This window comes from Falco cherrug, chromosome Z (genome assembly GCF_023634085.1).
Source record: "Falco cherrug isolate bFalChe1 chromosome Z, bFalChe1.pri, whole genome shotgun sequence".
Lineage (NCBI taxonomy): Eukaryota > Metazoa > Chordata > Aves > Falconiformes > Falconidae > Falco > Falco cherrug.
In genome coordinates, this window is record NC_073720.1 from 21,708,588 (window position 1) to 21,721,068 (window position 12,481).

Below are 12,481 nucleotides of genomic sequence, written 5' to 3' on the forward strand. Positions count from 1 at the left end.
TTCATAGATATTACTAGGTCTCCCAAGCTCAAGTCACCAGAAGCATTTGCCCAAGGGCTACAGATCATGCAGCTTCCTTGTTCATAGGCTGGCAGGAGAAAAGTTTGCAGTGTTCCATCTGAGACACTAGGTAAGGTCAAGTTCTTCTGAATGCAGTGAACTAGGTGAGAGAAGCCTAATATTTTGTAAGAAAGCAAGTTTGCAGTTAGCTGTTTTCAGAACTGTATTTGAAAATTTTCTGAATGGAACTATGAATTCATTTAAGAAAGCTGATCCTTCTTTTTTTTTTTTTTTTTTTTTTCATTAAGGGCTTCCTGATGTACATTCATAGCATATGCTTTCTGGATTTCTAGGCTGTATATTTATGTGTGTAGACATGTATGTATGCACAGGTAGAAGATGCAATATATTGCATGTGTCACAAGGAAAAAAAAAGCTCATTTTGCACATACAGTCACAGCTGTTTCTGAAGCCACTGCTAAGGGAACACAATAACAATTTTAAAACTGCAATAACAAGAGCACAGTCTAAAAGCTCAGAGGCAGTCAATTCTGAAACTTACTTTTGTCAGCCTATTCAAACTTTAAAAGCACTCAACAGTTACTTGCATTCTATTTCAAATTCTTCATGTCTCCTGCTGCTGTTAATGGCCAAAGAACAATAATCCTTGGCAGGGAATTATTTGTGGTTTTCCATAACAACTTGCATGAAACCATTCCCATTTTCCATAAAAATATCTAGCAAATTATTCTGCCACTGACTACAATATTTGTTCTTCTACAAACATCCTCCATGTAACTGCTTCTTACCTCTCTTTAGCACTCTTAGCATACCTATTGTACTTAAAAATGCTTGACATCTGTATATTTCTATTAAAACTACTTAATGTTTATATTGCAACTATGCCAAGAACATCATCATGATGGGGAACCAGTTGTTCTAGCCATTGCATGCACTCTGACAGACACAGAGATATTGACCATTACAACCTGCAATTTAAAACGAAAAGTGAAAGGTAAGTAGGAAAGGAATTTACTTTAGGAAAGAAATTACACAGTGTTGCATTTCCCTCCATCTATAGTGTGCATCAGTCACATGCTCATTCCCCTTAAATGCCCCTCACTCTATCAGCATCAGTCAGCCTCCTTCTAGGCACAATTTCAAAATTTGGTCTGAAAGAGGGCATCAAAAAATACAGTGATCACAAACTGAAAAGCTTAAAAAAACCACCTTCCTATTTAAAGAAGAGAGAACAGCATGGAGAAACTCAGTCATGGATTAGAAATATACAGTAAAAAGTAAGTAGGAAAGAAAATTAGGGAGATACCATGTTGTCCGCATCTCTAATAATACTATGCTTTAATTACATTATCCATCACCTTCATGCTTCTCCTGTACTCCTCCCATGACCACCAGCCTTCTTCAGTGTGAAGTGTGATATGTGAAATCCTGATCTTTATTGTCTTTCTTTGTAATTCATCTAGTCCATGCCCTCAGTCATTTTAGTTATCTATCTATTGCTTCCTTTGCTTTCAGGACCTGTTTATCTGTATTTTATCTAAGTTTACAGTCTTTCAGGTAAGTATATTACCTTACAGTCATAAAGTGGGAGCTTCAGATTTATTTAAATTTATTTTCACCACTGTAGTAAATTACTACAAAGATGAGAGCAGCTTCCCTCAAACAGAAAAAACAGGAGGTCTGGAGCTGGTTTCAGAGAACAAGAACTGGTTTTGGACAATTAGTAAGCAGTAAAACACAGAAGTAGATGTAATTCTGATAGAAATGGCTGAGACCTCCCAGCCCCTTCCCTGAAAGGCCCACTGTACCACAGCCTACTGTGCCTTTTGGAGATGGCCTGAATTCCAGCACTGGTGGAAAGATTCAGAAGTATAAAAGTAATCTGTATTGCTAGGTAGATACAGCCTCACATGTAGACAATTATCCTCAGAGACAGAAAGAACTAGGACAGAGGAGGCCAGTGACATAAAAAGCTCCAAAAAGTAAAGATTCATCTATGCTTCAAGAATTTACTCATGTAGCTGAGCTGTAAAATTCTGTCAGACCCATGCAAACTACCAAGAGAATTTTTCTGTTGATGTAATTTAACTAAATGAATGTTATTGGCCCAAAGATTGTTTTTAAAATCTGCATGATTGTGTATGACATTTGAGTTACAGGTTAGGCTTATTATGTCCATTTAGCATAAAGGTGGGACTATTTACGTGTTCCAAAATTGTACAGTTGTTAAGTTGCAAACTCGTAAGTGCTGTCCAAACCTGAGATAAGGTGGTAAGACTTGCTTCAAAAAGGCTGGAACTTAGTTAAGAAAGTAGGCAGGAGCTGAACCACAAGATGAGTCATGAAAAAAAAAGAGAATGATGACAAAAGTGTCTGCATTAATGTCAGAAATATCAGAGACAGAAGGAAGAAAAGCATGGAGAACAGATTTTGAGATCTGATTGGAACAGGATGGGCGGAAACAGTTAGAACATCCATGAAAGGCTGGAGCAGGTGGAAGACAGAAAGAAATGCAGAATAACTGGGAGTAAAGAAACACATTTGCAACTGCTTTGTTAGGAATACACTAGTATCTTCCTGCTATAGAACCTTTTCTCTCTCCACAAAAGATAATCCCACAATTAGAAAGGGATTTTCAAATGTACACGTGAATACAGTACAATAATCCAAAGCAATGTAATCAATAGCAATTGACTTTAAAAGGAACTAATTTATTAGAGATCAAATCCAGCTATTCCTTCTCAGACTGAACTCTGACCATGGACTAATTACTAACCCCTGCAGAAGGAATGTTAGAAAACATGCAGAAAGGGTTAAAGTTGCTTTAAGCAATTCTTAACTGTCTCTACAGGCATTTCCTGTGCATCTGCTTAAGGGAACTTGCTGCTTAAAATGTCTATTCTGCCAGGCAACCACAGTAACTGACATTAAGGGAAAAGTAGTACCACTAAATGGGCTTCAGTTTGCCCTTTAGCAATGTTCCACCTTTGCGTTTTCTATCCCTTGTTTCATTTGCAAAGGATGTATTACAGATGGGGGGGTGGAAGAAGGCAAAGAATATGTAATGTAATTGCTTCCCATTAATAAAGAATGATTAGTCCAGGCAATCGCCTTCTAAGCATCCTTCTATCATCTAACAAATGTACCTAACCATTGGCAATGAGAGAAAAATCAATTTATTTGGAAGTAATGCAAATTTATTATGAGAAATGCTTCTGGAACACTGCAAGCTTCCTCCATTTCTGTTGACAAATTGGTTACATAGAACTATTGACCTAAAGCAGGGATTGCTATCTGACAAAACTGCACTGTGACAGAAAAGGGCCTGGAACCAAACTTATTTGCAATTCCTTCACACTCTCTGTGGAGGATTACATCACTCTGGTGTAAAGTATCTTTTTACTCTACTGCTGAATAGCTATTCTAAGTGGTGAGCATAGGAGCGTACTGGATATGGCTAGGATAGACAGGATGACATTACCTCTCCCTGACCATTTGCTTACAGGAGGAGTGGCAGACAAAAAGCCCCTGGCTCTTGTCATCGCTGTGAGTCATAATCTAAGCAGAAATGAGCATAGGAATAAAGGAAGTCTTTAACTTCCTCTTCCCTCCCCCACATCATAAGCAAAGGTTATGACAATCTAGCCTTAGGTACTTTGGAAGAAAACATCTCAGTGAGTCAGCTGTTTGCAAATAGCTCTCTGCCTCCCTTTGAGCTTCATCTGTATGGGAGCTCCATGTCTGCTTTGCATTCGCATGACTTCCACCCACTCACCCCCAGCAACTTCTGCATGCAGCTAAGCTCTCAGCAGCTTTACTGCAATTTCTCTGAGCATTCGCTTTCGTGTTCCAGTATCATTTGATCGCATCAGTAGCTACAACTTTGCTTTTAATATAGAATGAGACAGCTATTGTGTCTCCTGCTAGTGATCTGTAGTTTATCCAGAAGTTACTGTTGTTGAAAATATACCTTTTGTATGTAATACATTTATGAATTCAAATCAGTCTCATACTTGTAGGCTTTTACAGATATTTGTAAATTAAAAGGCTTACCAAATGCTGTTGAAGCTCTAATTTTTTTCTCTGCACACCCCCCCTCACCCTTTTTTTTGTTGTTGTTGTTGCAGCTGTTGAAATTCCATAGTTTAAGTTGGCCCAGTTGCTAAACATAGCCTCTTGGTTGGGTGGTTTTCTTGCAATATAGCTACTTTCTGATTTCACAAGGGTTGACTCAGTTCTGACACAATGTTCCAAGATGAACACCCACACAGTGTAACATTCACACTTTATTCTTCTCTCTATATATACTAGCACTCTCATCACCTGAAAGTAGAATCTTAGTTTAGCTGACCAGATATGCTTCCAGTATAATCCCATAGAAAACTAGATACTGTAATACTCTCTTGAAAAGTTATTTACTATTGATGGTGTGTTAATCATCAGTAAAGCTGTGCTAATTTAAGTGAAGACAGGCTGCAAGTTTTGTTTCAAAAATACCAATTAATAATTTATTTCATCTGCTTTTTGATAAAGAAATTATGTTGAAATTTGTAAAGCTGTGTGTAGAAATACATTGGCTTGTTCATCCAGTTATGAGAATAATATGAAGGCCTTCTAAACCACAAAGAATAATGTTCAGTGCTTTATTATAAAAATATTCAAAAAGGTATCTTTTCACAGCTGATCAGCATTAACTAAAACCTCTATCCTATACTGGAAGTAACTTCGTAAGGGGAGAAGAGAGAACCAAGTCAGAGGGAGGGAGGGAATGAAAAAAAAACCACTTAGGTGTGTTTTGAGGAGTACCAGATGGCAAGTCATGGAAATTAAAGCAATAAAACATCTAGAATATTCTAAGCTGTTCAAGACACCAGAAAAATAGACATTTCAAGAAAGGAGGAATATATTTATGAGGAAACCATTTAAAAACCAAAAAGCTACCTAAGGAAACTTATTAAAAGGGACTAGACAAATAGTACACATAGACTGAAAGGACATAAATGCAGATATCTTCACTGAATGCTGTAAGCAAGAGTGAGTTAAGTACTACATAAACCCTTACTACAAAATGCAGTTAAATCCAACTCCATAGCCTACCAACGAAGAGTGAACAGCAATACAATGCAAAACAGACAGGGAGAGGGCAAAGGACTAGCAGGATTATACATATTTTGCTGTCTGAGGACATGAAGTACAAGTAATGCAATAAAAATCTACTGGAGGAAGTATAAAAATAAATACTAACAATATTTTCAATGACAAGATCACTTGCAAATGAATTTTTTAAACAGTATCAGATGTATTGTCAGAAAAATCTGGAAATGTTAATAATGGGGTTTTTATATGCAGTTTCTATTATCCTACACTCAAACTAAGCTTCAGCTAGTTCTTGATGCACAGTTAGCTCTGCATTCGGTGAAAAAACCAAAATATTCACATGTACCTGCAGTTTCATCTTCCATATTAGATAAATCATATTCAGAGACACCTGAAACCACTGAACCAAGACTTTGATTGCCATGCTTTCTAGAAACATAGAAACTTCTTTGAAAGCTACGTGACAAGATCCCATGAAATAAAAATAAAAGCCATATTCCATTTCTCTTTTCAAATTGAAAGACATGTAGGAAGATGGAAGATTTAATGTCATTGTCACGTGATACCAAATCTTTGGCTGTACTCAACAATGAGTGTATTGAGACACCTCTCCAAAGTCACTTTTGTTCAAATAGTGCCACTATCCCCCAATGAGTGGTAGTCAAGGAATTATTTAGACAGCACTACCACATGGCTTAAAATAATTTCTTAGGGAATACATATTTTTGCAACTTAAAAACATCAGACAAACAGTAGGAAATATTTTATATACCCTACCAGGTATATAAGATGCAGGTGGTTATGATTAAGTTCACACAGAAAGATGTGGTGTGATTTAACACTAAAAATAATGTTTATTTTGCAGATTAAAAAATTCTCATTCAGGGCCTGAGATGCTCAACGTGTTTATTGAACTTTTCAAACTTATTTTCACAAACTATATACTAGGCTAGGACACTTGTACTGAAATACTGAGATCTTTTGAATTAATTAAGACAAATTGATAAAAATTTCTTCAGTTAACTTAAACTGAAACAATGCCAGTCTCTCCCTTGTATTTGACTAAATCTCATTAGCTCAGCTAACATGAAAATTTTATGCTTTGTGGTCTTTTAAAATTTTTATAGACAGCATCATGCTTCACATAATTCCTCAGCAGGTCAGACATAAGCAACAGTGGAGCTTTTTTAAACACACTGAATACTTGTCTTCTCTTTGTTGAGACATATCAGGCTGTTTCTTTGATCCACATATCAAACCATGGCACCATGGTGAATTCAGCATTCTTGTCTTTCCCCCTATGGCTGATAGCATACTATATATACCAGCATACTGCACATGCTGATAGCAAAATACAGTAAAATTACATGAAAGAAAAAGTTATCTACATAAAGAGGATTGTATTTTTTTTAAAAAAAGAAATTCTTAAGAATAAGCCAATAAGAACAACTGGTCCCAATAGCCAGGAGCTCAAGCAGATACAGCCTGCCAGACTCAGAAAGCTCCACAGCAGACCTGATGAGAGAGTCTGCACTGTCTGCAATGTCTGCACTGCCTTCTCGTATCTGAAAGAACAGGGAGAAACTTGAGTGATTTTGCATAAAGTCAACTAAGCTCATCCTCCTGATCCAACAAACAACCCCAATGGATTAGAAAACTGAGGCAGCAAAGAAGAGAAGGAAACAGATACACCAAGGTATTAGTGGCAACAAAGCAAAGAGCGATCCCAATGCCATTACAGGGCAATGTGGAAGATACTCATGGGGAGACAAAAAATCTGGATCCAAAGTGATTTGGAATATTTCTCAAGTGAACTCTGTTTACATACAGGCTGGGAGTCTCTCCAAAAACAAGGAAATATAACTGTATGCTCTGTCCCTGTAGATGCAGTGTCCTCGTAGCTGAATATCGGAACTTTTCTCTCCTATTACTACTTATCAAATAACTTAAATGAAGTTTCCTTGCCTATTAGGAGAAGGGGCATATTCGACAGCTTAAACATAGGAGTTGCATTTCAGAGAGGAACATTCAGTTCTTGTCTGTGCCTGTAAAGCAGTGTCATTGATATATAATAACATGCATTAACGTTGTTCCACAAGCATCTGGGAGACAGAAAAGGCTACAGCAGCATCCAAAACTCTCTGTTTCAGGAGTACTCTTAGATATTGAGAGACATACATACACAGGACAAAAAAACACCACAAAGACAGAAACCAAACAAAATTCAACCTCATCCAAATATATGTATATTATTAGCATATCTTCTCATTGGTCTCCTGGAATATTACACAGTCAACATTTCAACAATGCATTATCAAAACGAGTGCAGTCCCTGATACCAACATCAGTGCAGGGGAATATATTTATGACTGACTACATTATAGGTAATATGTAAGCTTACATTTCAAGTAATGCTCAAGAAAACACTCATTTTTAAAAACTGTGTAAAATACATTCTGAAAAATTAATGTCTCAATTACAAAAAATCACTCTGAAACTTATTAGTCTTCAGTAATCATCTTTTTGTGTACAAGTCATATTTATTTAGGCTACAGATACAAGAATAGGATACAACTAATGAAGTTTTCATTACAGCTGCTACGCTACTCAGAAAGTGGTATTTGAAAGGCTAACACACGCATCAGTAGTATGGAAAAAATAGAAGCAAGAAAAAGAAAACCTGATACTCACACTTTCGTTCTTCTCATGTAGACTAGAGGCATTCTTGTTCATGGTGACTCTGACTAAATCAGTAGTGTTCTGCAAGTTTCAAAGGAGAGGTTTTATCCCTTGACCATCCAAATACCAGCTATTACACTGAAAGGAAATTAATTTATCTTGTTAGCATCAAGTCTTTGCAAGTTGTACAACATCCAGGCATAAACCACTGTTTCTGTGCATGAAAGTTGCAAAGACTCAAAGATCCAATACAGCAGATGTTTCATATATCACTAAATCATTCAAGCCATACTGTTACCCTGAAACACAACCATATTCTGACCCGTGCATGCTTTCTGGTCAATAACAAATGCATGCCAACCCAAACAACCACAGAAGGTTACAGAATTCTGAGGCAGCGGTTTTTGCCACAGTTATTTAACTAGATATTGGCAGTGTTGTTTGTAATAGTGAAATAAGCCTTGTTGGGTGTTCTAGTGAATTTCTAAATCTGAGGGGATCCGTTAATTTATATGCTACTCAGACTGGCATATATATGTTAAATTTAGGGGAAGAAGGTCAGCTAGAGTAATTTTCAAATCCAGGTGCCTAAGGATGCTTACACCAGCAGTTGTGTAGTTTCATATAGTTGTCAAGGTTTGACAAATTGGTCTTTGAATTATAATAATAACTAAGCAAAAGCCCTAGCAACTGATGATGGCATGGCATGGCAGCTTTGAAAAGCAGCATTTGTCAGCCTCTGGGTAAGTGCATGGCAGTAATTATGGAAGATCAGAGTTAAAGGGAAATTCATATGCTCCAGGATCAGGCAGTCGAAAGATTTATATTCTCATTTGGGCCAGGTAGATCTCTGCACATATTTTTTTGCTTAGGTCTGTCAGCCAAAGATGAGGTAAAGTGCAATTTCTGACCAACAGAGCTGTTCTACTAAAATCTCCTAATACAGGATCAATCATACCAGCAAAATTACAGGTATAGCTTATTTCCCTCATAGGCAGGCACACCACTGATGCATTTCATACGGGTATAAGAAATATTTTTCTAGGCTAGGCATCACCCACACTAGCATAGTTTTGGTAGTGTAACATACTGTTTTAAAATGACTAAGTTTTTGAGAATCTCTGAAGCCCACCTCTGCCAAAACAGAAAATAAACTCTTAAAGAACAGTATGATATTGAGTCAAATTTATTCACAAGTATACACATCAACAAGTGTAGTTTCCTGCCCCCATAGGGGAACCTGCGGCAGACCTAAAAGCCTAGTTTTCCTTCCTAAGAAACCCACTCATCTCAATGCATGAGTAACTCTTCAGCACACTACTTGATCTTTTGATTTGTTTTCTAAAACTCTGCCACTTCCTCCAGATAAATATTAAATATATGTTGATTATTTACATGTTTAATTTTTATAGGTAGCAGCCAGTAACAAAGACACAAAGCCAATTGCTGAAGAAACAGCTGATTTTTTTCGTATTCAGATATCATATATACAAATATTGTTGTTGGCAGTTTTACAATATTGAAGTAAAGGATCTAATCTGCAGTTAGAGCTGCAGTGGTTACACCTCCTTGCAGTCCTGCTGGCTGCCCTTTCAGGGTCACTATGTTAACCTCTGCTCCAGTGTGATGGAATTACTGTTACCTCCTCCCTGTTGATTGGTTTCACCAACCACTCAATAGTTATTTTCAAAGATGAAACAAATTCTGGCACTGATTTAATACCATTGCCCAGAGCCTGTGTCTGTGGGTATATAGTTGGGCCTAGCCTGGCATTTCTTGAAGGTAGTGCTGTCTAGCTTATGTATACCCTCACATCATAATTGACAATATGAGTCAGCCATTGCAGATTACATTCGTATCTGTGGCCACACGAAAAAATCCACTGGACTTGCAAGATGAAGTGGTCATCAAAAACATCAGAGACCATGAAAGACTGGTGGAAGAGGAAATTGATTTGAGTGGACTGGAGTTTAACTCCGAGATTGATAGTTTGGACTGGTGTCATCCTTCCACCTGGAATGATGCTGACAGAGATACATGAAATCCCTACCTCTCCAAGTCTCTCTCCAAGGGGCATTACCAGAAGTGCATGCTCAATGGAAGAAGAGAATGAGGATGGGAAGCAATCTTCACTTCCAGGAGCCATGGCTCAATTTCCTCCATTGTCAGCAATACCTATCCTGGCTACCAGTGGACATTTGTCAGCCAGGGTACACTGGCTGTGAAGGTCTTGGACAGAAATCCATCATGTCCATGCTGTGGGAACTAGGCAGGAAAAAAGTTGGGACTGACTGAATATCTAAGGAGAGTACATGGCAGAAGAAAGATCTTCTTCCAGTGTTCCCTCTAATCCACTGAAAGAAGCAAAAGCAGTTCTTTTGTTTCTACACATGGGTGGTAGGAGACTTTACGTGAGAAAACTAAGAATCACTTCTGTAGATTTGGGAGCACATAGGAGGTGCGTAGTAGAGACTGCATTGAAAATAACTCACAAGATCTTAATCAGTTTCTGGGATATTGTTAAAGGCTTTCTTTAAGAGAATTTGCATTCCTAGAAAACTTACTACAATTATTCATATACTACTCAAATACTATATAATACTATATCTAACATATTTGAATATATATAGGTATATATAAAAACCTTATCTATCTAAGTTTTGGGGACAGAAAAAAGAATTTTCAGTGGCAGATATATTACTTGTCATTTCTACATAGAAATCAGTGTCCACGAAAGAGTAACTTCACGTTACTTTTTCTATTTAAAATAGCTACAGAAGTAAATGAACATAAAAGTAAATAAATCATTGCTCAATCCATTCCAGCAATGCTCAAAATACACACCAGAGAAAAATATACTTAGCTAATTAAACTGGTTAATGTATTTAGATAAAGTTCACAGCAGTCACGTAAAATATCTGAGACTATGTATGAAACCAAGGTACAAACTTACAGCTTTAACTCAGTAGAGCAGTAGTAGCACATTAAACAGGTGTCAATTATCTCTTTCACATATTAAAAGAGACTTTCCGTCTTAAACATTTTCAGTCATGTTTGTATGAACATCTGTAATGTACAGGTCCACACCACAGCCAGGAGGCAGGATAGCAATGCTCTTAAAAATCATAGACTACCAAAGAAAAACAAAAGCTATTCATTTTTAGGATAAGGTTTGAAGAGATTACTTCCTGTCTAATGTACCTTTGATGAAAGAGACTGAAGAACATTCCCTGATCACTATTTTTCTGTTGATGTAATACTTAGAATCATCACACATCATCACAGGAAGAGACTTCACTGAACTAGCCCAGAGGTGCTTCCAGCACCCAGACAGGTGCAGTTTATTATAACGGGGACATGAGTCGTACAGTCAAATGCCCTACTTTCAGACCTTTAAAGCTTCCCAAGTTTTCATTCAAAACACTGTGAACCTCATTCCTGTTGAACATGGCAGATAGGACCACATTAGCCAAAGGCATGGTGCAAAGAGATGGTATTAGGACTTCAAGCAGAACCATATATATACACTTTTCTTTCATCACCTTAATCATTAAGCCTCAATAATTAAAAGTCATATAGAAACTACTGAACACAACAAAGACGGACAAAAAAGTTAGTGACTTCAAACTGAAGATTTTTCTGATATTGTTTAGCTTTTAAAAAATAGAGGACAATTAAGATGCAAAGGCTTCTACTGAGTTGGTAGCTCAATTACAAAACATTTTTCTGAAGAGGAGATTGTGTGGCACTTAGGGACATGGTTTAGTGGTGGACTTGGCAGTGTTAGGTTAATGGTTAGACTCAATGATCTTAAAGGTCTTTTCCAACCTAAATGACTCTATGATTCTCAGAGACGACAAAATAAAAACAACTTCCCATTTATGTTCTGTTTCTTGCTGTATTTTTCACTACACTTTCATGATATTTGCATGGAGTGGAGGTCTATTGACTAAGCCAGCATATTCACACAAAGCAAAACATTATTCACCTCAGGAAATTCTAATAAGTTTAGTTTAAAAAAAAAAATCACAAATCAAAGCAATATTCAAAAAGGACAAATGAAAAGCAATAAAAAATTTGGTCAGACTATCTGAGCAGATTCCAGAGTCAATCGCATGATTTTAAAAGTAAGAGAAGCTCTTGTAACATTTACAGTATTATTGTTTGTTTCTTTGTATATATGTGTGTCTCTTCATGAGAGCAGCATATTTTCCTTAAAAAGAGCTACAGAACAGTGCAAAATAATCCTTGCTGTATATTTTGACGGACTTGTACCCTTTCTGCTTGCCAGATAGCCTTTCATTCCTTTAATTTTATTTTTCAAAAACATTCACTGAAATTTGCACAGGCAACAGTTTCTGAAAGAACTAGCCAGGAAATTCTTACGTTGTATTAATATTTGTGACTTGACTATGAACAGCATGGAGTGTTTAATGCTTGTGTACAACAGTTGCCTATCCACTCTCTACCAGGCATTTAACAAACAGAAATTAAAGCGAAGATAGTGTCTTCCATAAGGAGTTAACACTCTACATGCCTATATGTTGTGCTTGGTCACTCATATGTATATAGTTTAAGTTTGTTTACCTTAGGTACTATTGAAAACCTGAGCAAAGGGGTTTCAATGCATGAATTCAGAATTAAGTGATTTTGGGGAGTAGACTGCTGGCAACAAGCAAGATTA

General features: G+C 36.9%; 1 protein-coding gene across 1 annotated transcript in view; it reads right to left on the reverse strand.

The window, feature by feature from the left end:
* Positions 1-12,481, reverse strand: part of PDE4D (phosphodiesterase 4D) — a 624,925-nt gene that overhangs the window by 526,139 nt on the left and 86,305 nt on the right. Inside the window, exon 2 of the mRNA XM_027808274.2 lies at positions 7,810-7,935. Within this exon, the coding sequence (XP_027664075.1) occupies positions 7,810-7,851 (42 nt within the window). The 5' untranslated portion in view covers positions 7,852-7,935. The remainder of the gene's footprint in view (positions 1-7,809; positions 7,936-12,481) is intronic.